This window comes from Ursus arctos, unplaced genomic scaffold (assembly GCF_023065955.2).
Source record: "Ursus arctos isolate Adak ecotype North America unplaced genomic scaffold, UrsArc2.0 scaffold_16, whole genome shotgun sequence".
Lineage (NCBI taxonomy): Eukaryota > Metazoa > Chordata > Mammalia > Carnivora > Ursidae > Ursus > Ursus arctos.
Window position 1 is genome coordinate 30,904,636 of NW_026622830.1, and position 26,487 is coordinate 30,931,122.

The 26,487-nt window shown below is 39.7% G+C and overlaps 1 protein-coding gene and 1 long non-coding RNA gene across 6 annotated transcripts in view; one reads left to right on the plus strand and one right to left on the minus strand.

Annotated features, from left to right (window-relative positions):
- Positions 1-964, minus strand: part of LOC113258361 (uncharacterized) — a 44,439-nt gene extending 43,475 nt beyond the window's left edge. For all 4 annotated transcript variants that reach the window (XR_006409965.3, XR_003317202.4, XR_006409967.3 and 1 more), the window contains exon 1: positions 655-964. This is a non-coding gene — a long non-coding RNA (uncharacterized LOC113258361). The remainder of the gene's footprint in view (positions 1-654) is intronic.
- Positions 965-982: 18 nt separating this feature from the next.
- CRLS1 (cardiolipin synthase 1) lies at positions 983-24,682 on the plus strand. Of its 2 annotated transcripts, none has more exons than XM_026503051.4 (7): positions 983-1,426; positions 4,021-4,158; positions 8,994-9,123; positions 19,298-19,383; positions 20,262-20,330; positions 21,842-21,933; positions 23,703-24,682. In XM_026503051.4, the coding sequence occupies exons 1-7, from the start codon at positions 1,121-1,123 to the stop codon at positions 23,788-23,790; spliced, it is 909 nt and encodes a 302-aa protein (XP_026358836.2). In that variant the 5' UTR covers positions 983-1,120; the 3' UTR covers positions 23,791-24,682. The 2 variants fall into 2 exon arrangements, with proteins under 2 accessions (XP_026358836.2, XP_026358838.2); XM_026503053.4 differs by lacking the exon at positions 983-1,426 and adding an exon at positions 1,480-1,716.
- The last annotated feature ends 1,805 nt before the right edge of the window (positions 24,683-26,487 follow it).

Here is a 26,487-nt window from a genome sequence, read left to right on the forward strand (position 1 = left end):
ATTTGACACAGAACTCAATTAAGAAAACAGTTCTGCAACATTGCAATATTAATGCATAATAATATCAATAATTAATATATCAATATTAATAATTAATGTATATTATTAATCAATGATAATGTCATTCTTAATTATTTTGTATATTCCTCTAATAATCAAGTTTCTTAACCTAAGCCTGAATTTCCTTATTTGTAAAAGATAATAATGGAACCTATTTTGGAGTGGCTGGGAGGATTAAATGGGAGAAGGCACTAGAACCTAGCTGTAGTAAACACTTTCCTTTTTTTTTTTTTTTAAGATTTTATTTATTTATTTGACAGAGCAGCCAGCCAGAGAGAGAAAGAACACAAGCAGGGGGAGTGGGAGAGGATGAAGCAGGCTCCTAGCGGAGGAGCCTGATGTGGGGCTCAATCCCACAACGCTGGGATCACGCCCTGAGCCGAAGGCAGACCCCTAACGACTGTGCCAACCAGGCGCCCCAGTAAACACTTTCCTGGTAAACAATTAGTAATTGCCACTATTGTCATTTTCAAATACCCATATTTTTGGCTCAGAAGAGGGAAAAGGGCAGGGAGCTTGTACTAATGACTTCTGTACTAGACGCTTCACTAATATTTCAACCTTCCAGGAGCACCCCCGGAGCGCCGCACACACCTCGGAGGGGACCTTTCTGCAGGTCACCGGCCTCGGAGGGTTTCAGGCCGAGGCCCAAGACGGCTCCGGCTCTCTCCGACCACATAGGCTGCGCCGTCACCCAACCCTGCTAGTTCCTGTCTTCCCCTCCCCGCGGACCTCAGCTCCTGACTGTGGGTGGAGAAAAACCAGCACCTCGACCCTGCGGCTCGCCGAAAGCCCACGGTGCCTAACGGCACGCGCCTCCCGCTACCGCCGGGGGCGCTGGGAAGTCCAGCGCCGACGGTGTCGCAAAAGCGTCGCGAAGGCGTCCGTCCTTGGCGGCTCCGGGCCACCTGTATAAGCGAAGCGTGCTGGGGTTTGAAAACTGCTATGGAGGCGGCCGAGCTTCTCCAACGTTGCGGGAACTCTATAGAAAGGCGGCCCGCCGGTGCCCCAGGCTGCTGAACTCTCGCCGCCTGTGTCCTCGCGGCGCGGCGGCAGGGTCATGCTGGCTTCGCGCGTGGCGCGCGGCTCGTGGGGGGTCCTTCGCGGCGCGGCATGGGCGCCAGGGGTGCGGCCGGGCAAGGGGCGCGCCCGCGGGGCTCTGCTACGCTCGGTGCCTGGCTGCCTAGGCTGCCTGGTGGAGCGCTGGTGGCTGCGCCCGGCCGCTCTCGGCCTGCGACTGCCTGGGGCCGGCCCACGGGGCCACTGCTCCGGCGCGGGGAAGTCGGCCCCCAGGCCCGCAGCTGGAGGGGACGCCGCCGCGGAGGCCCGGGGCGGCCGATGGGGCCAGGCGAGCGCCGCTAGCCTGGTACGTACCGAGGAGGAGGCGGAGGGGCGACCCTAGGTCGGGGTCGTGGGCCCTCACGGGGATCGGACTTGGACGAGAATAACGTGCTCTGACTGGCCCAAGTCAGACGTTTCCGTTCCAGAACTTGTAAACCGTTCCCTTGAAGAGGAGTAACGGACAAGTCATTCAGTTGGGATTAATTTCAGAGGTGCCAACCGAGTCCACCTTCAGGCGGTCAAGTTAGAATCCCTCCTTCCCTGCCCCTTTTCTGTCCGCACCTTCAGCGGGATCGGCCTCAGGATATTGCATTGGTAAAAATAGTCTTCACTTGTCTTATTAAGTCTATTTTTAATTCTCTGAAGCCATTCCCCAATGTTTAGGGCAAGTCAGTAGGAATCTTTAGGAAAGTATAGCAAGTTTGGTTCACTATCATTTGACCTTTGGTAACCGTATATAAGATGAAGGATAATTAAGTCGTAATTAAAGGATTCTTTAATCTCTATAGAAAAAGATTACAACTCTCTTTTTGAGGTAATGGAACGAATTATTTGTCCACTTACCTTTTGAAATACTGCCCAAGCAGAAGACACCAGAGTATGAATGTGGAAGAGCTTTTGATGTCATGTTAGCAAGACTCATGCAATTATTACATCTTCAATTGTTATGTCTTCAGTGGGCCCTTGTACTGCTTTCATCAGTTGTACAGCATGGGTTGAGGTGGCCACATCCTGGCCGGGGTCTCAACTCCACTAATAGCTAAAGTATGTCGGGGTTTGAATGCTGAATGCTTTGAGGTTGCCATATCGTTGCTGAAGTCCTTCCCAGAGCGGCAGTAGTTGGTGGAGTATGCCACAGGTTATCTGGTTGGGTAATCTGCGATTAGCTCTCTTAATTTAGAAACTTTTCCAAATTTAATGATTAGAAATTAATGAGGTACTTTAAAATATTTGGAACTAAAAAGAACTCTTTCACTATTCCAGCATTATACTTCTGTTGATTAATTCACCAAATGAAATGATCTGGATATTTGCAACTTTAATTTTGCCCTATGGATATTTCTGAGATTAATTTTGGGACTCTATTTTGACCTTTTGCTTTATGATTCCTTTTTCTCAGTCATGAACTATGGTTCTCCCCACCCCCCCCCACCCCCCCGAGTTGCTGTAACATTGAATTAGTGTTTGACTTATTCTGTACCACATTATGGTAAACAGACTTATCTTTTTTCTCTGGATTCTGAAACACTGTGACCTTTGAACTTGAATTTGGAATATGTTCCCAGAATTTTCCCATTTAATTACATAATGTGGTCTACTTTTAATAAAGGGTCCTTGAGTAGAGGTTTGTACTGCTTCTTGTTTGGTGATTGTTTCCTGGAAAATATGAAGTTTTTCTGTAGCTTTCAGTGACAGTATTTTGCCGTAACAACCCCATTATCCCTCCAGACGAAGGTAAACATTTCTTACCTGTTTGTTTATAAACACAAATTTAGTATCTTTAGAGAACTGCTTTTTCTCATGGGACAGTTCATGGAATTTTAAAAGATTTCTTTAGAAATGGAAACTGTCACTTTAAAAAAAAAATCAAAGTTAAGTTTCAGATTAATTGGTTACTGATTAAGAGTAAGGTTAGTCTTGTGAGGAGATAGTCCCATGGGGTACAGTTGGCAACCTTCACCAGTGGAGAAAAAGTCCAGGCTTTAGGCAGACGTTTTCTTGGTATTATTTCTGTATCCTGTTGGCCAGGGTATCTTAGCTCCACTAGGGTGAGGCTTTTTAATGTTGAAATATTCTCATGAAATAGATTTTGTTTGGCAAGGAAGTAATGTTCTTCATAGTAGCTGCCAAAGAGTCCTTTTGTTAGTGCCAACTTCAAACAACTTGGCTCCAAATGAAGTTTCAAGGAATCCTAAAGCCCTCAGATTCTAGGTGGGAATCTTAACATTTCATTTTCATGGCTATTTTGAACAGATTTACAAAATTTCTCTTTATTTCCTAAGGATCTCAATCCCTATTTCTAGCTCTATTTTCTTCCAGCAATTATCAATTTAGTGATGAGATCATGGAATTAAATTTTTATTCCTCTTTATCGTATGTCCATACACTGTATAGCATTTAGCCTTCTTTTGATGGGTATGTACAGAGGAGGGAGGGAGGTTATTTACAATAAACATCTTAAGCCAAAATGCCTGGGGTTGATAATTTGGCTTTTTTTTTTTTTTCTGACCCTTCATCTAGCCTGTTTACTTGAAGTATAAGATCTTGAAGTTATACTTTTAAAAGCAGAGTGTTGTAAGATTTGAATTCTAGTCATGAGGTCCTATATTAAAGCCTTGACCCATATGGTAAACAATGCATGTTTGTTCTTTTCTCTCTTTAGGAAGTGTGTGGGGGTGTGTGTGTATAGCACTTTATGGGCATACGACCTATCTTCATCTTCTGTATTCTGGACAGTTTTAGAGCTATGGTCTGTAAACAACAGACTGGATTTTAAAGCTCAAAGTATTAAAGTTTATGAGCTTCTGACTCCTAAGTTGGTGTAAGCATATTTTTCTAATAGAGTTAAAGTATGGATTCATAGCATTTAATTTAAATTTTGTTGTCTTTGTGTTGCAGTATGAAAACCCATGGACAATCCCAAATATGTTGTCAATGACGAGAATTGGCTTGGCCCCAGTTTTGGGCTATTTGATTATCGAAGAGGATTTTAATATTGCACTAGGAGTTTTTGCTTTAGCTGGGCTAACTGATTTGGTAAGTTGTAAATGCACTCCCCGTTGTGCTCCCCTTTCAAATCCCAGGGTCTCTGGTACACTTAGTCTGCTTTTCCCTGGAAGGAAATCCTCAAGATGAATTTGACCTAGTACTTTGTATAAGTATTTGCCTTTAGCATCTGTGTGGGACTCTGTATTTTTTAAGGGATCTAAGGAAAGAAGTGGAACTTGTTGGGAGGCATGGGAGAGGTGCTTTTACTCTTGTTTTTTTTTTTTTAACTCTTTTGTAAAAGAAAAACCCTTAGAAATTCCCAAGGAGCCAAGTATTTGCTTTAGGGATAGAAATAAAGGAGAGAAGTTGTGAGACTACTTTTCTATTTATTGTGATAGAAATATTCTGATCTTTAACAACAGTTGGTTTTATTGGTGGAGGGAGAAACAGTGGGTCAGTTATTGTGACCAGGGAGCTTGTAGAGGTCAGAGCTCTGTGCAGGTTTATGCTGGTGGGAGGCTATAGGCACGCACACAGATTGATTTCTGATCCTTGCTCTGCAACCCTCTGACTACCCGGCAGAAGATACCGCCCTGGGCCAGGCATTAGGCATCCTTCCTTCTTCCACTCCCCCTAGTAGATGGACAGATGAAAAAAGATCCTCTGTACATCACTGTCAGTTTTGGGGGAGGGAAGGATTTATTTGGATTATATCAAATTAGAACTTGGAAAACAATTTTATAACAGAAGGCAACATATGTATGAAATAGGCTTTTGTGGACTGACCAGCCATCAGCATGTATGACATTACTTGTATTTATCACCCACTTTATTGTGTGAGGGATTTGAAATGACTTAAAATTACATGTCCTACAAAAACCCAGTTGAGAAAAGTGGTGGAAAGACAGAGGAAAAATTTAACATCAGGGTAAAGTTAGCATGTAGAAATAAATACATTATATCCTGAATACATTATACTCTCGTACAGGGCTGGTCTGAGATCCATGTGACCACCCAGACACGCGGTAATGATTTGGTGCCTCTTCATACTGGCTTATATTTGAAAAGTATTGCCTGATACTTATTTAGTGAGAATGAAGATCAGCTAATTTTCTATAAATAACAGTTGTATAGTATCTGTAGTGTCAGCTATTCCCTTTGAGATTCACAGAAACAAAATCCCACCTGCCCATTGGCATTGGTGAACAGTATAGAATTAAATGAAGAATTTGCAGGGTAAACAAAGGACATTTGCATTATTATATAGCATTTCCAAATATGCATCAAAAATAGTCTCTCAAAATGGTTCTCACTCTTTTTTTCAGAGTTTAGCTCCTGTTTGTCACTATTTCTCCCCATTCTCACAATCTTTCTTTTTTTTGTGCCTGCTTTTATCTCTGAAGCCTGAAGGTCTTCACTCAGATACACTCCAGGTCTGTCAAAGGCCATTATATTGCTAATGGATTTTTTTTTTTAATGTAACAGACATCTTTTTTAGTTACTGGATTTGCTTTTCTTTTGCTTGTACCTTTTTTTTAGCTGCCACAGGAGATTGCAGTATTCACTGAACTCAGAGAGACCTCATTTACATTTTTCTAAATCTTTATAACCGCGTATGTGAAAACCTGAGCTATCTAGCACCATATTTCACATTTATTTCATGGAGGTTTTGATGCCTCTAGATTGGCCACTGGCAGATGGCGGAAGTCATGGAGAGTTTAAGCAGGGGAATGACAAGGCCTGATTTATGTCGTATATGGGAAATAGGTTGTAGGAAGGCAAGAATGGAAGCGGAGAGACTGGTTAGGAGGCTTAGAGTTACCTAGGGGAGTGGCAGTGGTAGTAGCTTGGACTGGGATGGGAGTTTGGAGAGAAGTGAATGAGTTTGGGATATGTTTTGGAGATAAGAGTTGATATGTCAGTGGATCGCACATGTGCAGTGAGAGAGAGATGTCTGATGAGCTGTTACTTTTTTGTTTTCTTTTCAACGACTAGTGCATGAAGGTAACAATTTTTGTGATGAGCAACACTCAGGGTAGGACAGAGTTGAAAAGTACCAAGAGTCGTTGTGCCTGTCAACGTAGAGGTATCAGTTGGGTAGTAGTAGTTTGAAGTTGGAAGAAGTCAGGGTTAGAGATAAATTTGAGAGTTATCAGCGTGTGGATGGTCAAGTCTGGGTGAAATCATTTAGGCCAGATTAAAGAGAAGGGGTCAGAGAAATGAGCTGTAGGTGGAGCAAGAGAAAAGGAGCCAGTAAAGGACACAGAAAGAACAGCTGGTGAGAGAGGAAGAAAATTGCGCCATCAGGTGTCCCAGAAGTGAAGTGAAGACAGTGCTTCCGTTGTGTTGAGGTCAAGTATGCTAAAAACGTAGGATTCATTGGTGATCTTTATGAGCACCATCTCTAGAGGAGTGGGGACGATCAGAGTGTGTTGGCAACAAACGTGAGGTATAATGACAAAGACATCGTTTTGAGAAAGTTTTGCTTTGCAGGGGTATAGGGAAGTGTAGGGTCAAGGAAGGGTGGTTTTTAAAGCTCTATATACTGGGGAAATTTTTGTTGTTAATTAACTGGTTAATTAAATGACCAGATAGAAAGGAGGAGAATGATGATGCAGGAGAGATGGGGGAGAAGAGAGGCAAATCACAGAAGGTGAGAGGGCCTAGGATCATGAATCAGGGAAGGCGAAGAATGTGTATGGACGCAGCAGGTAGGTGGTAGATTTGTGGGTGGGAATATAAGGGAGTGCTAATGATCTGTTTCTGTTTTTCAAGGAAAGTATAGATATGATCATGTGTTAGGGTGAGAGGCTTTGGGAGGGAAGGAGGAGTGGGCTTGAAGTGAGAACAGACAGTGTAAAAAGAGAAGGTAAACAGGTGTGGGATTGCCAGGCAGTGTGGAGTGCCCACGGGAGATTTATGATCCTGATTTTGAAGCGAGAACAGTTAGCCCACTTATGTGTTCTTGAGCAATGGTCAGTTGAATAGGTACAGGCCTGGAGTAAGTACATGGATAGTTGTGTGTAAGCAGGGTGGCTGGAGAGGGAAGTAAGGGAGTTACAGATATTTGCAAAGGTGTGGTGACGTTGATGACCTTGGAATCTAATGTAGGTAGAGGAAATGGGGAGAACAGATGGGAATGCTAGTGAAAAAGTGAAAGTTTAAGTTCCTTGAGATCAAAAACTGAACTGAAACCTGAATCTTCCAAGTCCCCGATGCCCAGTTCTAGGTACTTTCTCTTAGACATTGTTACGTGTAGTATATTTATAAGAAAATAGGTTCTTTCAGTTGCTGTAGTTCTGGCTAGTAACTGCTTTTTGTTTTTGGCGATTTACTGAGTACTAAACAAGTATTAATTCCATTATGTGCTGAAGACAATCAACCCCTTGAGGTAGGTTATACAGATGAGGAAAGGGAAGCTTAGGCGAAATAATTTCCCCAAGGTCACATAGTAAATGGCTGAGCCAGGACTTGAACCAGTTATGTTCTGCTGCCAAAGAGCAAGTTCTTAATCATTTATGTTCTGCTGCTAAAGAGCAAGTTCTTAGCCATAGGCCTGTAACTAACTCACTGGAATACTTGAGATACAGAGGACTTATTTATCCTTTAAAATGTACATGTTAAATTTTATCTAAATTAATTTCTCCTTGGTTCTTTCTCCTTGGAAATAGGACTAGAAAATTCAAACATTTGTTGAAGCTTGAAATTAAATAAAGTGAGTGAAAGCCAGGTAGAGACCTGGAAAGCCAGAAAATAACCTCCCTTATTTAATGGGAATAGGTGATAGATAGATACTTGGTTTCAATTCATCTTGTGGCTCCAGGGTGATCAGATCTTTCCATTTCTCAAGTGAAACTAGAGATCTGGATTTTTGTGGTAAGACTTTGGATATTTAAATGTTGGCAACTAATTTACAGTTTTAAAAACTCTGGGTAGGTTAAGTAAAAAGCTGCTTACAGGCTCCATCGGCCCATTGGTAACCATGTATGACGTCTGCTTTTAAAATATAATTGGTTTCCAGGAATAAGGAATAAGTAATTTGCATATCAAGATTTTTAAGTAGTCCAGGTACAGAGGGTTGTTTTGTTTGTTTGTTTGTTTTTTTTTTAAGATTTATTTATTTTAGAGGATAGAAAGAAAGCACACACGTGCAGGTGAGGGGAAGGAAAAGGGAGAGAATCTCAAGCAGATTCCCCGCTGAATGTGGAGCTGAATGCGGAGCCTGATACATGGTTTGATGTCAAGACCCATGAGATCATGACCTGAGCCAAAACCAAGAGCTGGACATTTACCCAACTGAGCCATCCAGGCACCCCTGAGGATTGAGTCTTTTATTCACATACAGTCAGACATGGAATTAACAGTTGCACTAAACAAAAAAGAAAAATAATAACAGTGAAAACTTAGAGTGTTGGATCGTGTCATAGAAAAGTAGGTAGGAGTGAAAATCCAAGTCTTGCAGTTAAAAGGTAGTCCTTGCAAGCACTTAAGCAGCTATTTTGGCTGTAGTCAAATAGCCCAAGGCTCAAAGGAGGGGCTCCCAGTCCATGTTCCGTCAGCCTTGCTTTCTGTGGGTTTTTTGGGGATTCTTTAAATCTCTAAATTTGTTTGGGTTCAACCCACAAAGGGGCCTTATGAAAATAAAATAAATACCAGAAGGCCTTGAAAAGTACTGTAGAAAAGTGAAGTTGTTTTTAGACCAGTTGGTAATTTGAAAGCTAAACATATACCAGTGAAAGAGTGAGAAGGTTTGGGAGTAAGAAGCAGAAGAGGTTTTATTAACATTTTATGAAAATATAGTTGTTATTCTGGTATCTGTTAACTTTCAAGATATCTACTCTGTACCTATTATGACATTTATTAAAAAAAACTTCTATTTTCAGTTGGATGGATTTATTGCTCGAAACTGGGCCAATCAAAAATCAGCTTTGGGAAGTGCTCTTGATCCACTTGCTGATAAAATACTTATCAGTATCTTATATGTTAGCTTGACCTATGCAGATCTTATTCCAGGTAAGAACGCCATCATGCGTACTTTTAAATAGCATAGGGAAGAGTGACATTAGTCAGTTTAGGATTTCTCTTGATTGAGAGACAAATAACTTTTGTTCCGAAAGTATGTTTTTCAACCTTAAAACTGTTTCCCTAATTTTAAACCATTGAACTGTTTTGCTTGTCAAGCCGTTATTTTACTTTAGAATTTATGTCCTTGCTTTATTAGTGGAATCTGTTGTTTTCTTAGATTGTTTAAAGTTAAATTTAAGCAAGTATTATTTCGCATTGCCACTTCATATTAGTTTAGAATTTTTTGAAACGGTATTTTATATTCTTAATTAGTGCCTGGTTTTTTGCAAGCAATTTAAAGTTTTCTTAAGTCTATTACTTAATTAAGTGCAGTTTAATTATAAAAAATGAGAGCTCTGAAATCTCGAAAATGTTTATAAAGTTTCACATTGCTAGTTTTACTTAAGACATTGTTATGCAATTTCAAATCATATAGATACATAGTTTGTACATTATCTAAATACTCTAACAAAATTTTATGATCTTTTGCTTTTTATTTAGCATGCGCTTTTATGGTTGTTCATTTTCTACTTAAGCTGTATTTCTCAGTTTTCCTCCCTTGGTTTAGATTAAACTGTAAATTTCCAAGTGTTAGAAATAGAATCCGAGAATAAAGCAAACATAGCCACGATGTCTTTCAACAGCATGTTATTGTTGCCATTTGATAGGAAGAAGTGTAATGGCATTTCAGTCTAGTATAGTGTCCTCAATCTAGAGGCTCTTTTTCTCTTTCACTTTAAGGCTTTTAAATTCCCACACCAAATTAAAAAATGAACTGGATTAATGTTTATATTTATGTGTTTCTTTGAAAGTCAGAATTTTGGTGTATATATGGTTGAGGGTGTTGAAGGGGCAGGGGTACTCTCATTCTAATATAATTGGTTGGGGGGGGGGAACCTAAGGAGCATTCTGTTAATGTTATTCAAGATCCAAATGACCTTGGATGTGTGTGCATGTGTGCACATATTTTCATGCCTCTAATTTTTTAGTTATTTTGTATTTAGTTGTATTTTACAAAGGTTGATCAGATATTTCCCTTTTGAACAAAGAAACTGTATCCAGGTTTTAGTATAATAATGTTGCTGTGAACATTTGCTATGAGGCTTACCTAAATACTTGGTGTAGGTTGCTTTGCAAGCTGACAATTCTTTTTTGCCATTATTCTGGGAATTTGTGTTGTCTCTCTTCTGTGTTGGGTCTATTTTTCCAAATTCCCGTGGCTTCCTTGTTGAGAGTTTCCTTTTGGTGGAGTGCAACCTCCTGTTGTTTCCTGTGTAAGGATGCAGTGTGGCAGCCAGAGTTTTGAAAGTTCACAGTGTCTTTATTCTAAAGACATCTAAAATGTCTTTATCCTACCCTCCATACTTGATTGAGATTTGAATTGGGTGTAATTTTCAATTGCAGATCATTTTCACTCAGAATTTTGAAGACCCTGTTCTGTAGACTTCCAGATTCCCTCTTGCCATTGAGATGTCTCATGCCATCTGGTACCTTTTCCTTTATATGTGATTATGTTTTGTATTGGAAAGTTTTTAGGATTTTTTGTTTGTTTACATTTTTTCTAGTCGATGTTTTAGGAAAAAATCTCTCTCCTAAAAATTAAACTTTTTAATTCTTTCTGTGGGTATCAGGTTATCCAGGCACTTTTTTTTTTTTTAAGATTTTATTTATTTGAGAGAGAGTGAGTGTGTGAGCAAGCAGGGGGAGGGGCAAAGGGAGAGGGACAGGGAGACTCTGCGCTGAGTGTGGAGCCTGATGCAGGACCCAGTCCCGTAACCCTGTGATCACAACCCGAACGGAAACCAAGAATTGGATGCTTTAACTGACTGAGCCACTCAGGTGCTCCTGTCCCAGCATTTTTTATTGAAAAGTCTGTACTTTCCAGACTCACTGCAATGTCCATATATACATGGATCTGTTTCTGGGTTGTCTTAGTTGTTCCCCGTTGATTTGTCTATTGCACTAGTACTGTCCTTCATTGTTACTGCTTTGCTAAAAGTCTTGATACCTGGTGGAGCAAGGCCTTCCACCTTTGATATTCTTACCCCTTTCCATTTTGTGTGTAAATTTTATTTTTTTAATAATATATTTTAAGTTTATTTATTTAAGCAGTCTCTACACCCAATATGGAGCTCAAACTCAGAACCTTGAGATCAGGAGCTCCATACTTCACCAGCTGAGCCCGCCAGGCGCCCCTTGTGTGTAAATGTTAGAATGAGCTTTTCAAGTTCCCCAGAAAAGCTTGTTGGAATTTTAATTGGGATTGCATTGAGTTTATAGATCTACTTGAAAGAATTGATATCTTTACAATATTGATCTTCCAGTCCACACTCGTGATATATTTACTCTATTTAGTCTCTTTTAAGTGTTGAAATGTTAGTTTTCTTTAGAGAAGTAATAAACAATGTTTTGTTAGATTTATTCCAAGTTGGTAATTACCAATCAAATCTTGGTAATTTTGATGCTTTTCTAAGTGGTAGCTTTTTACTATTTCATTTTATAATAACCACCTGTTGTTGATAGAATAAAAATCAATTCTATTTCTGATGTTGATTTTTGTGTCTAGCAAAACTTGTTAAACTTTTGTTCTAAGGGCACCTGGGTGGCTCAGCTGGTTAAGTGTCTGCCTTCAGCTCAGGCCATGATCTCAGGGTCCTGGAATCAAGCCCTACATCAGGCTCCCTGCTTAGTGGGGAGTGTGCTTCTCCCTCTCCAGAGCCTCTGCCCCTTTCCCCCCCCGACTCCTGCGTGTACACACTCTTTCTCTATCAAATAAGTAAAATATTTTTAAAAACTCTTATATATAAATGTAAGTTCTCTTGGATTTTCTCCGTCCTCAATGATGGATTGTCTTTAATTAATGATAGTGTATTTCTTCTTTTACCTTTTCTTTTCCTTCCTTTTCTATACTGCACAGTACAGTGTTGAATAGGAATAGAGTCTGTGTTTTGTTTCCAGTTTCAAAAGGAAAGTTATCAATATTTCACTATTAAATAAGATGTTTCCTATAGGTTATATAGATATCCTTTTTTTAGGTTATGGAAGTTCACTTCTATTGGGAGTTTGCTAAGAGTTTTTATTACAGTTAGATTATGAATTTTATCAAATTATTTTTCTTCATGTATTTTTTATAATTTTTTATTATGTTAGTCACCATACAGTACATCCTTAGTTTTTGATGTAATGTTCCATGATTCATTATTTGCGTATAACACCTAGTGCACCATGTAATATGTGCCCTCCTTAGTACCCATCACCGGCGTATCCAAATCCCCCATCCCCCTCCCCTCTGAAGCCCTCAGTTTGTTTCCCAGAGTCCATAGTGTCTCATGGTTCATTTCCCCTTCTGTTTACCCCCCCCTTCATTCCTACTTCCTTCTCTTACTGAGCTTCCTTCTATTTCTTATGTTCCATAAATGAGTGAAACCATATGATAATTGTCTTTCTCTGCTTGACTTATTTCACTTAGCATAATGTCCTCCAGTCCCGTCCATGTTGCTGCAAATGTTGGGTAATCATTCTTTCTGATGGCTGAGTAATATTCCATTGTATATATGGACCACATCTTCTTAATCCAGTCATCTGTTGAAGGGCATCTCAGCTCCTTCCACAATTTAGCTATTGTGGACAATGCTGCTATTGAACATTGGGGTGCATATGGCCCTTCTTTTCACTACATCTGTATCTTTGGGGTAAATACCCAGTAGTGCAATGGCTGGATCATAGGGTAGCTCTATTTTTAACTTTTTAAGGGACCTCCACATTGTTTTCCAAAGTGGCTGTACCAACTTGCATTCCCACCAACAGTGTAAGGGGGATCCCTTTTCTCCACATCCTCTCCAACATTTGTTGTTTCTTGCCTTGTCAATTTTTGCCATTCTAACTGGCGTAAGGTGGTATCTCATTGTGGTTTTGATTTGAATTTCCCTGATGGCTAATGAGTTTGAACATTTTTTCATGTGTCTGTTGGCCATTTGTATGTCTTCATTGGAAAAGTGTCTGTTCATATCTTCTGCCCATTTTTTGATTTGATTATTTGTTTCTCGTGTATTCTTCATGTATTATGACATGAGTCATATTTCTTTTTCCTTTTAAGCTATTAATGTGTGGTGAATTACATTACTGATTTTCTAATGTTAAACCAACCTGAAATTCCTTGTATAAATCCGGTTTGATCATGATAGATTACGAAAATATTGTTAAATTTAGTTTCTGCTATTTTGTTGGAGATTTTATATCAGTATTCACAAGATTGGCCTGGAATTTTTTTCTCTGAATATCCAGCAAGGATATATAAAGTTTTACTATCAAATTTATACCAATCTCATAGTAAGAGTTAGGAAGTCTAGGTTTTTTTCCCCATTCTTGGGAGATGTTTGTGAAATTGCAATATTCATTCTTTAAATGTTTGGTAGAACTTACTGAAGCACTGAGGACTGGAGTTTAGGAAAGAGTTTTCAAATAGGTGATTCATTTTTTTTTGTTATAGGATGATTCAGATTTTCTGGTTCATCTTTTGTCTGTTTGGTAAGTCGTAGTGTTTTTCTGAGAACTTGTCTATTACAACTACATTTATAAAGATTGACCATTCACTATTTATGGTATCCGTATCAACTTTTCGATGTCCTTAGGGTATGTAGCAGTACCCTCCTTTTCATCCTGATTATTAGTTATTTGTCCCTTCTTTGTTTTTTTCCCTTGAATTGTCTCAACAGAGGTGTGTCCGTTTTATGAATCTTTTCAAAGAACCAACTTTGGCCTTTTACCACTTCATTAAATCTTGCTCGTTTATTTCTTTCTCTGGATTTCCCTTGCTGTTCTTTTTCCAAATTCTTTAGATTGGTTCTGTTTAGTAGAAATACAATAGGAGCCATATATGTAATATAAAATTTTCTAGTAGCTATATTAAAAATAAAAGGGAACAGGCGAAAATAATTTTAGTAACATTTAACCTACTAGATCAAAAGTATTGTCATTTCGATGTGTAATCCATAAAAAATTAGTGAGTTTTTCTTCATACTATGCTCTCAAAAGCCAGGGTCTAGTTTTTATTTTACAGCACCTCTCATTCACCAGCCACATTTCAGGGGCTTTACTTTCCCACGTGGCTAGTGGCTGTTGTGTTGGAACAGCACAGCTGTAGATGAATATATGTCATTCCTTTCAGCTTTTCTGAAGTTGACATTTAGGGCTGTACATTTCATCTTAAGTACCCCTTTCACTGCATCTCGTATGTTGTTAAAAGTATGTTTGCCATTATTGAGTTGAAAATATTCTATTTCCATTATAATTCTTTCTTTGATTTAGAGGGTTAGTAAAAATGTATTTTTTAATTTGTGGGTTTTTCTAGCTATCTTTTTATTATTAATTTCAAGCATAATTGCCTTATATCCAGAGAACATGCTCTGATTTTAGCCCTTCGGGCCACTATACAATTTTTTTTTAAAGACTTTATTTATTTATTTGACAGAGAGAGCACAAGCAGGGGGAGCGGCAGGCAGAGGGAGCGGGAGAAGCAGGCTTCCCACTGAGCAGGGAGCCCGATGCGGGGCCGGATCCCAGGACCTTGGGATCAAGACCTGAGCTGAAGGCAGACGCTCAACCAAGTGAGCCACCCTGACGCCCCCACAGTCAAATTTTATAAACATTTTACATGTTCTTCAAATGAATATGTATTCTGTGGTAGTTGGGTGTGATATATATATCCATTTGGTCAAGTTTTAAATCCTGATATTTAAGTCTTCCTGACTTCTTTTTTCTGTTTGGTCTGTTTGTTCGTCAGTTACTGAGAGAAAGAATAGATTAGTTTCCTTTGTGATTAGTTTTCCATTATTTTTCTTTGTAGTCTGATTTTTGCTTTGTGTCTTTTGAAGTCCTGCTGTTAAATGCATATAAATTAGGTTTTTTTTGTCTTCTTGGTAAATTGAATGTTTTATTTTGAAGTGAGACCCTCCATATCTTCAATAATGATCAGGTCAGTGTTTGCCTGATAGATAAGTCACTTTCAGTTTCTCCGTATCTTTATATTTGAGATATCTCTTGTAAATAGCATAAAGATGGGTGGGTTCTCTTTATTTTATCCAGTCTAATATTTTGTCTTTCAACTGGAGCATTTAATCCATTAACATTTACTGTGATTACTAATATTTGTGTAGCAGTCTTCCATTTTACGTGTTTCATTTGGCTCATATGTGCTTTGCTACATCTGTATAGAGTATCATTATACGTGTTTTCCCTCTGTGACAGTTTGGCTGTGTTATACTGTTTCCATTTAGTTATTCTCAAAATTATATCATTCATCCTTATCGAAGTTCAGTGTTAATGAATCTGCACTCTGGGCCCTGCTTTACCGCCATTTATTCCTTTCTCAGCTTTGGTTATTGTTGCCAAACTTTAATTTAATATACTTCTTAAACCCACATGATATTGTTTTTACAGTGTTCATTTAGATGTATCTTCGTATTTACTTTTTTCTGGCTTACATTGTTTGGTGTATCTCAGACCTTCCATCTGGGATCATTTTCCTTTCATCTAAAGTGTATCTTCAGAAATGCTTTTAATATCGGTCAACTGGTAGTACATTCTTGTCTTTGTTTCTCTGAAAGTATTTTTATTTTCCCTTTATTCTTTTGTATGTATGAGAACATTTTATTCTTTTGTATGTGTGAGAATATTTAAGTTCCACTCTCCTAGCAGATTTCAGTTCATACAATACAGTGTAATCAGCTACAGTCACATTAGATCCTCAGACTTTATTCATCTTTAAAGTAGATGTTTGCACCCTTTTATCAGGCTCTCCCTATTTCTGCCATCCTCCAGCCTCTGGCAGCCACTTTTTTACTTGCTGTTTCTATTTCAACTTTTATTTTAATTTTTAAAAAATTCCACATATAAGTAATACTGGGCAGTATTTGTCTTTCTCTGATTTTGTCTTTGTTCTTGAAAGCTATTTTTATTGAGTATAGAAGTCTGGGTTGTTAGTCATTTCAGCACGTTTAACATATTCAGTTTTCATTTCTGTTGTTGGTATAAAAGAAGTCAACTGCTAATCCATTTCTTTTTTGAAGTTAACTGTTTTTACTCTGGCTGCTTTTAAGATTTTCTCTTTGTCTTTGGGGTTTTCCACAGTTTCATAGTAATATCTTGGTATGAGTTTCTTTTTTATTTATCTTGCTTGGCATTTGTTGGGCTTTTTATGGTATCTTTAATCAGTTCGAATTAAAGTAGTTCTTGCTAACAAACGTAAAACTGGGAAGTTTGTTGCATCTTCTTATTTTTATACTGCCTGCATTTTTGTAAAAGTTACATCCACCTAGATTTGAATAGCTTTGTTTCCTCGAGAGTAAGAAATGTGCTTTCTTCCTCAGCTAGGATAGTAAATAATTCTGCTTTTCCTCTTGCTCTTTCTATGGAAGGGAGAGATAAGGATGAAAACAACTTACTTGATTTGGGATGTGAGTCTAAGTTAATTTCTACTGGCTTATGTGCGTTTGTTCTGCCACATTTTCTAAATTCTGATTCTTTTCTGTATCTTGTATTATTTCAGGTTTACTGTATAGCAAATTCTAATTGCTGGTTTGAATCCATTTCTGAAATAATTATTCTGTTATTTTCAGTGCAAGAACCTATAATATTGATAATGACCATTTGTGATATGTAAAAGTTACTTTGTTTTATTAATTTCTCTTGAATGCTAATAAAATTAGCCTATAATGTACCTCCTTGTTGCAGGCATGACCTATTTCAGATGGGGTTAGCAAGTAGGGAGGAAAACCTTGGAGCAATCCCTTGACGCATTTTACACCCTCCTACCTCACTAACACACTATCTTACTCTGAGAGGCAAAATGAAAGCTGTTTTAGCCCTGGAAGAAAAGGGAAGGGAAGGCTGGGGAGAAAGGAGGAGCAGTTAGAAGATGCAAAAGCCAGGGAACTGGATAAAATTGCCCAAAGAACCAAAGTAAAGGCCTGTATATATACTGTCAGTTGGCAGAGGCCTTAGAGATCCCCTGTCGAGGCAGTGTGCCAGCCTGGCTGTATGTGCCAGTCCCCCAGGGAGCTTTCATCTGTGCTTCTGGGAAGCTCTCCCAAGGTGATTCTGTGCTGGGCAGTCAGTTTGGATAACACTTGAGGTTTGTTAACTTTCCCTTCCTCCACCAGGCTGTTACAGATGGTAAGCTGAGTCCAGAGATGCTGATTGCGACTCACACGGCTGGGTTGGAGCCCTCCCTGTACGCTGGCCAGAGCATAGGCTATGAATTCCCTAGGTTCCATTCTTAGGTCTCTGGCTGTACTGCTTACTATACTGTTTACTAGTGGTACAGTACTAGTACTGGCTGTATTACTCACTAACTGGTGACCTTGGCCAGATTATATAACCTGCCTAAGGCTTGTTTTCCTTATTTGTAGAATGGGGATAGTGATGGTCCCTGTTCTGTGGAGTTGATACATAGATTAAATGATAATATGTATGAAATGCTTAAAACAGTGCCAGATACTCAACAAATGGTAGTGTGGTTGTTACTAGTTACAACAAGAGCCTAAGTCTTTGCAGCGTATTGAATTGCCTCGTCTCTTTTGCAGAAACCTCTTATTTAGGGTTAAGACCTAGTCTCTTTTCCTCTGTGACGATGAAATACACTAACAGGTGTTTACTCTCTTCTAAAGTTATGTTTAGGAGGTTTACTCTATGTAATTTGCATGAGTTTGCTGCTTCTTAAAATCTGATGGTTAGATTTGCCAGCTAATGGTTGCTGTAGAAAAGTCTGTTTTATAGACAAAAATCATGGCTGGCTTGGTTTGTTACTTGGCTCGTACAGCTGTGTCTTCTGTGTGCTCCAAATGCCATACTTGAGTGGTAGATAAGCATTTTCTCTTTCAAACAGTCTTGTCATCAAGGACTAGGCCACCGATCTACAATTACATCATAGCCGTAACCAACAGAGATTTAAATTGTAATCTGTAATTAGATTTTGCTCAAGTTGCAGAACGAATAGAATGTCCGAACTGGAGAGGACCATAAATATGATCTCAAAAGTAATTCATAAAAGAGCTGTTTGAAAGTATTATGGAAGGGATACACATGACCCTGTTATTTTAGTTTGTAACAATTTAATTGAGTGTCAGGATTTTTTTCTTTTTTAAAAAATATTTTTTCTAATGAAAGCAATGTATGTTCATAGTTAAGACTTCCTATAGTGTAGAAGGATGTGAAACGAAACAGGACCTTTGCTCTCCCATTGTTATTCAACAAGGAAGCAGGGGTTCTTTGGGTATTAACCTAAAGTACTTTGCTGGCTCTGGCTTTGGGTCCATGCTTAGAACCTTTTAGAAGAGCAGAGGGAGAGGGAGAGAGAATCTTAAGCAGGCTTCATGCTCAGCACAGAGCCTAACATGGGGCTCGATCTCATGACCCTGAGATCATGACCTGAGTCGAAACCAAAAGCTGGACTCTTAACTGACTGAGCCACCCAGGTGCCCCCATGCTATAGAATCTTAAGGATAATGAGACAATTATCAACAGATTGGATTCTTTTTAAATTAGAATTCGTTGAATGAATGGGGCAGGAGAAAAATATAGCAGTTGCCTGGATAGGGACTGGCCAGACAAGAATGAAAATATTTGGCTTTTCCACAAGTGTTACATACAACAAATTTTACTGCTTATAAAATAGTCTAGAATGGAGAAGCCATCAGAGCTCCTGAGTCGGCATAATGGTTTGAGTCAGTGTCTTTTCCAGTCTCTACCGTCTCATTCATTCCATGTAAGTATAGTAAGCATGGTGATCATTTTTCCAAATTCACAAAGCTGAGAGGTCACAAAGGAGGCAGTGGGGGCTGAGTAGAGCTGACACTAATACTAATAATGACAGCTTAAAAACATGAGCAAAAAGGAAAAAAGGCAAGAGGATTGACATTCTGAAAGGCAGACATAGTCCTTCACTTGGTTTGAGGGTAGGTTGAAGAATATAAAAATCAGTGGTTCACTGTAAGGACCCTAAACCATCAATGCTTATTTATAACATTTTTACTTCTGTGAAACACCAGTTCATAAGGCTGAATGAGGCTTTATTATCAGTAATTTTCAAAATCCTAATCAGAATTCTTTTATATTTGATTTTCAGTTCCACTTACGTATATGATAATTTCAAGAGATGTAATGCTGATTGCTGCTGTTTTTTACGTCAGATATCGAACTCTTCCAACACCGGTGAGTTTGTTTAAAAAAAAATTCTTTTATTATTACTTATAATGTAAGGCAAAAAAAAAAAAAAAACCCCACAAAGAAAACCCACTCTATTGTATCCCAAGTGTCACTTTTTGGAAGTAATTTATGGCCATTGTTTTTTGGTCCTCTTTCCAAAAATTTCTTAAAACCACGCATAACTGTCATCTTGCTATTTTAATCACCCACAATGGTAGTTGTTCAGTGAACACATGAGTAATCAATTTTAAAAAGGCATGTTTATGAGTCAAAACCTTTTTAGTTGATAGCACGTAAAAGCCAGACCAGCTCGTCCTGTCCCTGGCAGCAAACTGTTGGGAGCATTTGTGTGACCCAGCTGCCTGAGTGAGCCTCTGCTGCGGATTGTCGGGAACTAGTTTGTAAAACCGCAGTTGTACGAGCACGGAATGGTTTGTTCGCATGTTTGTTTGTTGTGCTGAGATACTCGAGCAAAGCATGATAACCTCATCTTTTGGTTCTCAATCCAGTGAAAATAGCAGGATCTTACTCGTTTCATTTTTTAGTCTATGGAAGAAAATAGCAATAAGAGAAAGTTACTGAGTTTATTTAGAAAACAGATGTCATCGGGCAGACTTTAGGGTAGTTGCTGTGTTAGAGTTTTCTAGGGATTGAGTAATCTGTAAATTAAAAAAATCTGTTTTCAGTGACCTGTGTATGATTTATAAGGAATATAGACACTGCTCATTTAGGGTAATAAAAGAAGATGCAGATAAAGGGCTTGTCTAGCATAGAGCCAGCATATGGTAAGTATTCAGTAACTGTTACCTACATATAATAACAAAATATTTGTTTTAAACTTGAATGATAAATTGAATAAACTTTCTCTTTTTGTTCTCTGCCAGCGAACACTTTCTAAGTATTTCAATCCTTGCTATGCCACTGCTAGGTTAAAACCAACCTTCATCAGCAAGGTAAGAGACACACACATCCTTTAAGTTATTCCCTTGTAAATGTTTATATATAAACCTCAGTCTGCAGCAGCTGAAAATGAGACATATTTCAGCGCACTGACTGTAGGAGATAGAGAGTGAGGCCACTAACTCAGGTCTCTTGTGCTTCGAGCTTTTTGGGTCTTTAGTATACGCGTTGTGTTTTGCATTGGTGGTCTGAGCATTTACGTCTCTGAGTGAAGTATTAGGGTCACCGTTTTGGGAAGGTGGAGGGGGTGGAAATGTAATCGTATCTTGATTGAGCTACAAAGAAATTATGGAGGTTCCTTTGTAGTTTCATCACCCTCCTTTCTGTGGTGAAAACAGTGTAAAATCAGGCCCTTCGTTTTACCATTGATTATTACATGGAAAAGATAGGAAAAAGTTGTATTTACTAATGAACAACTGCTCCTCTTGGTCGTCCGTCCTGTTTTCCTGAGCCCCTTTCAGGACAGTAACTGTGCCAATCTTTGCATGCAGAGAACACACCATTAATGCCTCTGAAGGCATGTTTGTTTTTCTCGTAGCCTTGATAAGGTCATTGTGACAGAAGTTTAACAGGTTAGGGACACAGATCATCTTTGGGACAGAGAGGTTATTACTATTATACCTAAAACTCCCTGGGGGTGGACTTTTACCTACATTTATGGGGTTTTCTTTGGTTTTTTTTTTTTTTTTTTTTTTATTCAAGTGACTTATATTTGTAGCAAGTACAGCAGTTAGAGTGTAGCCCTGCTTAGAAAGGGACTCAAAAGGTGCAAGAAGTTGTCCAGACAATTGTATTATTTAATTTTTTAAGAAGAAGTGGAATCCTTGTCTTTCGGCTGCAGAATGGACGCTAGAACAGAGGTGCTTCTGTGCGCGTTTCCCACTGCTTCATCCTTCACACCCTCTTCCCCAGCATGCTTCTCAGCGCATTTTTGGTTCTGTTTTCTTCCTCCTCTCCTCCAAGCTGTCTTGTAGGGTAGGGGAACATACTCACTGCCTCCAGAGCCCCTCTTGTGGAGGTGAGTGCATTTCAGTGTCCGACCTGCTAGGGTTGACATTTGGACAAGCGAAGGCGCACTGGATGGCGTGCCGGAGAGTCTGGCTGCTGGGCTCGGTCCTGTAACCTGCTGTGACTGCACGCAAGTCATGTAGCTCATTACGTTTTACCGGTGGAGAGGTAGCTTCATTATTTCCACATCCACAGGGCTATTTTAACAGACAACTGAAAAAGGCAGAGAACGTTGCAGCGTTATTGAATTGCTGTGGAAATTCAGGGTAGTCGTATTTTCTGACAGATGCCCTTACCCTCACTGTAAATGAAGACAGATGAGCCGGTTAGTGAAGTTCCCGCTTGGGTGTAAATGCCAGCTTCTTTGGCAAGGATGTTATAGCACCAAGCATGCCGAGGGTATGTCATGTCACAGCACGATGGGCTGTGCCTTTGTCTCTTGCGCTGGAGACAGGATCTCCTTGGCACTGTTCATTTAGGACTTCTTTTGTTTTAGGTAAACACGGCAGTCCAGTTAATCCTGGTGGCAGCTTCTTTGGCAGCTCCAGTTTTCAATTACGCGGACAGCGTTTATCTTCAGATACTGTGGTAAGTGTAGGGTTACTCTCTGAAAATGTCAACAAAATGGCTTATTGTGACAGTCTTAGAATTACTTGGTTCTTACCATGTTTATTGAGCACCAACCGGGTAAAACTGGGGGCTATATTTTATGACTGATACTATTCGGAAGTTCACTACCAAGCATGGGATATAGAAATCACAGGAGCTTTCATGCAAGTTAAAAGGGATGAGAGGTATAGATAAATTATTGGGGTTTTGGAGAAGGGAGGGATACTTGGTTCCGGCTAGGGAGAAGAGGGAAAGCCTCAGGGAGGAAGTGGCATTTGAGCAAGAGGCCTAGTGGGCTTATACAGGGAGAGACTGGGGGAGGTCACTGGGGTGAAGGACGGACCCTGAGCAAGGTCAGGTGTAGGAGAGTGGGTAGGGGAAGGTGTATCCAGCCTAGTGGTGCAGGGGCGTAGTGAGGCGGAAACTTGGAGAAAAGGCGTTTGATTTTTATTTCATTATCCTTACCTCTAGCTTTGAAATGTATCATCTTGGAAATATGTCAGGTTCAAACTTGCGGAGTCCAGATGTCCTGCACTGAACTTGAAGCACTGTGCTTTAGTGCACTTCAACTCTAATTAAAGCCTTGCTTGATGCAGTCTGAGCCAGGAAGTGGTTAGTTAACCAAAGTCAGTTAAGCTAAAGAAGCTTTAAAGATGATACACACGCTAAACATTTTATTTTCTAAAATATGTGTGTACATTTCTTCTGATTCATCCTGCAGCTTTTGATAGAGGACCAATGCCTTTTCTTTGAATATTGGTCTATCTGTGGGAGTTTTATCTTTCTTGACTAAACTACATCCATAATACACCTCTCTTTTATTTTCTGTTTCTTTAAAGTGATATAAGAACTGAAGACATTTACAAAGCCGTCTAAGTATAGAAACTTTCTAGATTTTTACCATTTTTCTCCAGCCTGTCAACAATCATATTGCCTACTTTGACAGTAGTTTTTAGCAACTTACCTTGTGATAAAGAATTTTCTAAGTATCCCACTTAGTTCTCAGAAATAGCAACTCTTCCTTACATGCATGTTGCATTGGTTCAGGTGTGAATTTAGATGATCAAACTGGAACAGACAGCTTTGGGATCAAACAAAAATAGAGTCTCCGTGATCTCCTGCTGAGCTAGTGGAAGCAGACGCGCACGGGTGCACTAAAGAGGAGCGCGCTCGGCCGCGAGCACCCAGCGGGCCGTGAGCATCACTCATGGAACTTCAAAGAATCTGGTGAATCTGGCAGTTCACTTAAGGAAAAATCATTTGAAAAACAACAACAACAACAAAACGCTGGCTTTTATTTAAAATGACTCAGATACTTGAATTCTGCAGGAAATAAAAGCCTAACACCCTCAGCAGCATGGAGCAGTGGAAAGAGTGTAGGGGCTCTGGAGTTGAAACCCAGCCAAGGCTCAGACAAGGTTCTGTGGCCCTGAAGAGCTCCCTGGGGCTCCATCTGCCGCTCTGTAAGAGAAGGTTGTTGTGAAAATGAAATGATGGCATAAGACACCTAGAACAACGGCTGGGTGAAGGTGACGATGGCTAGTAGTATTTTTTTCCAGGTTCATTAACTCGCTTCTGTTTGACATTATCTTAAAAGCAGCAGCTGTAGATTCCTGGAGCTAAAAAAAGAATCACACCCATGGCCTTTTTGCTTTTTAAATAACTCTATTAAATGTATTCTTTGTGATTCTTAGGGTTATTGGGTTTGAGACTTGATAACTAACCTTTCTTTCTTTCTTCCAAAAAAGGTGTTTCACAGCTTTCACCACAGCTGCATCAGCTTACAGTTACTACCATTATGGTCGAAAAACTGTTCAGGTGATAAAAGGCAGATGAAAGCCATCGATCATCATTAGCAAGGAAGCAGTATACATCATTGGTGGCAGGGCAAGTGGAATCTACAGGAGTTTCCGTAGTTCGGGGTTCAGCTGGCAAAAGGACTTGTCAGAACAAACCATGTCATCAAAATTTAAGTAATGTGCATTGAAAATAAGCTTGATCATGGGCATATGCAGAATTTCCAATGTATTTTTAAATACAAATAAAACTATAATTTAGAATTTTTTTTATCTTAGGTTTCTTGGTTAATTTATAAGGTACCAATTATTCCAATGATCGTCAGTCACTTTTTAATACATTTTTAAGAAACATAGTCCAGAGTATGGAAACTGGAGTTGCCCCTTCTGTTTAACAGAATTTAGATGGCTTACAAAGCACTAGGGAATTTCCTGGGTTTAAGGATTTATCTGACACAACTTGGCCACACCAGTCTTATGTTTGATTTTTAGAACTGTGCACATTAATAGTTTGTGTGGTTTATACTTGATCATTTAGGATAATGACAATAAAGGTAGCTTAGTTGTGGATGAAGTAACCTTGTAAAGAAATTTAAAATGCAGTAAGTTTTGAAAATAATAAGATCACATCAGAAGGTATTAAGTTCATGTTCAGTAGTCTTCCAGCCTCTCAGGTGCCTACTAGTCTATGTATCAGGATAGCAAGCGACAAAGGTGGTTGAAATACGAAAGCATGTCCATTAGCCTACGCCGTGAGGCAGTGAGTTACATCATGCCTTCCGCTGTTTCTAACATAGCAATGTTTGTATGATGTTGGAACCTGTACTCACATGTTATGTAAATAATATGAAAGTGTATATTTTTCAAAGGTTTTTTAAATTTGGGGGTATCTTTTGTTAAGATATTAAAGGAATAAAAGAGCTGGAAAAGTACCTCCAGTGGTGGTGGTCTGTGTAACATGCTCTAATCCTCACTGTTGAAGTTTTCTGATGCATAAAGTCCATCCAGATACATCCCTTTCACTTACATTGTGAAAATAATTTCTTTGGGACTATCTGACTTAAAGTCCTTACTCTCACTCCAGCGTCACGTTTGGAAGAGTGGCAGATGTGGAGAGAGAGAGGGAAGAGGAAGACATGGCTGTGGCTGGGTGCTTCCTCTTAACAGTGGAGGCCTATTGTCGCCCCCTGTCCCAAGTGTCACGTGAAATTGTGCAGTGAGCTTATCCAAACAGCTTGTCGAGCTGTGTTAACTTAAGATGGAAGTTATAAGCAAAATTCATGCCTCTTGGCGGGGGCATCCTGGGATCAGCATGGCCCTCTTCTGCATTCGGTCCTAGCTTCCTTGTTCTCAGCTAGCAGCTGAGTTGCCCTTGGCTTGAAACGCACTGAAGCCTGCAGCTAGGACACTGTCACTGAATCCGATGGAGGGTGGTGTGAGGGAAGAGAAGGGTGGCCTGTGGCTGGCCATTCTCCCCTTCTGGAACCCCCTGTGTAGGTTCATGGCTTGGGAGGCGGTGAGGATGGAGGTGGAATTCCCATCCAAGAGGCGCATTGAACACGCCTTGGCACTAGTGAAGTGGGAGCACAAAAATGGTTTAAAGTGAGAGAACTCGGGGCGCCTGGGTGGCTCAGTCGTTAAGCGTCTGCCTTCAGCTCAGGGCGTGATCCCAGAGTCCTGGGATCGAGTCCCACATCAGGCTCCTCTGCCGGGAGCCTGCTTCTTCCTCTCCCACTCCCCCTGCCTGTGTTCCCTCTCTCTCTGTTAAATAAATAAAATCTTTAAAAAAATAAATAAAGTGAGAGAACTCAAGATTAAGTATGGGAAAAATTAGGATTTTGCATTTCTTTATGTTTATTTCCTTGTTCAGTGTTGATGCTATGTGGAGTTACTTATGGCTTGGGCCCATAGTCTCTTTAGTATGAAGGTCTTAATCTGGCTCTGGTTAATAAACCTCAACCTATAGAAAAATGGTACAAGTTTCTTGAGGGTTTTGGATATTGGACTGTTACACAGCATGCATTCTTCTAGTTTACAAAACACTGGAATTGTATTAGGCATGTTAGAGTGTATATTCATACGGAGCTAAGCATGACAAGTTCATTTTGGTGCCTCCATGTAACGGATTCATTCGTGACAGTGAGCTGAAAAAGGCGTTGAGATGATTACGTCTGAAGTCTATGTTAGTCCCATTTTTGGTTTTTGCTTTCCAATTTTTAATCACGAGCTGGTAGATATCTTAAAAGATGGCTTAGTCCATTTCTCTTGGTTACATATGTGATGAAACTTGGGATCCACCTTAGAATTTTGGGAAGCCTTTTCAAAACTTCAAACACCTATTCAGGTCAAACTTGCATGGTTTTTGTGCTACAGCACATTGTGGAAACAAGATACGTGGGAATCAAACTTGACCTTTGGGGGTTTTGTTGTTTTTTTTTAAAATATTTATTTATTTGAGAGAGAGAGAGCACAAGCGGGGGGAGGGGTAGAAGCAGACTCCCCACTGAGCAGGGAGCCCGACACGGGGCTTGAGCCTAGGACCCTGGGATCCTGACCTGGGCCGAGGCAGACACTTAACTGACTGAGCCACCCAGGCACCCAAACTTGATTTTTCTTTTCTTTTTTTTTTTTTTTTTAAAGATTTTATTAGTATGAGCCTGGGGTGGGGGGCACAAGGAGGTGGAGAAGCAGACTTCCCGTTGAGCAGGGAGCCCAACCCGGGGGCTGGTTGCCATGA

Coding starts and splice junctions, on each gene's coding strand:
- CRLS1 (XM_026503051.4), top strand. CDS start 1,121: ATGCTGGCTTCGCGCGTGGCGCGCGGCTCGTGGGGGGTCCTTCGCGGC. Junction 4,159..8,993: donor TAGCTGGGCTAACTGATTTG/GTAAGTTGTAAA, acceptor TTCTATTTTCAG/TTGGATGGATTTATTGCTCG. Junction 20,331..21,841: donor AACCAACCTTCATCAGCAAG/GTAAGAGACACA, acceptor CTTTTGTTTTAG/GTAAACACGGCAGTCCAGTT.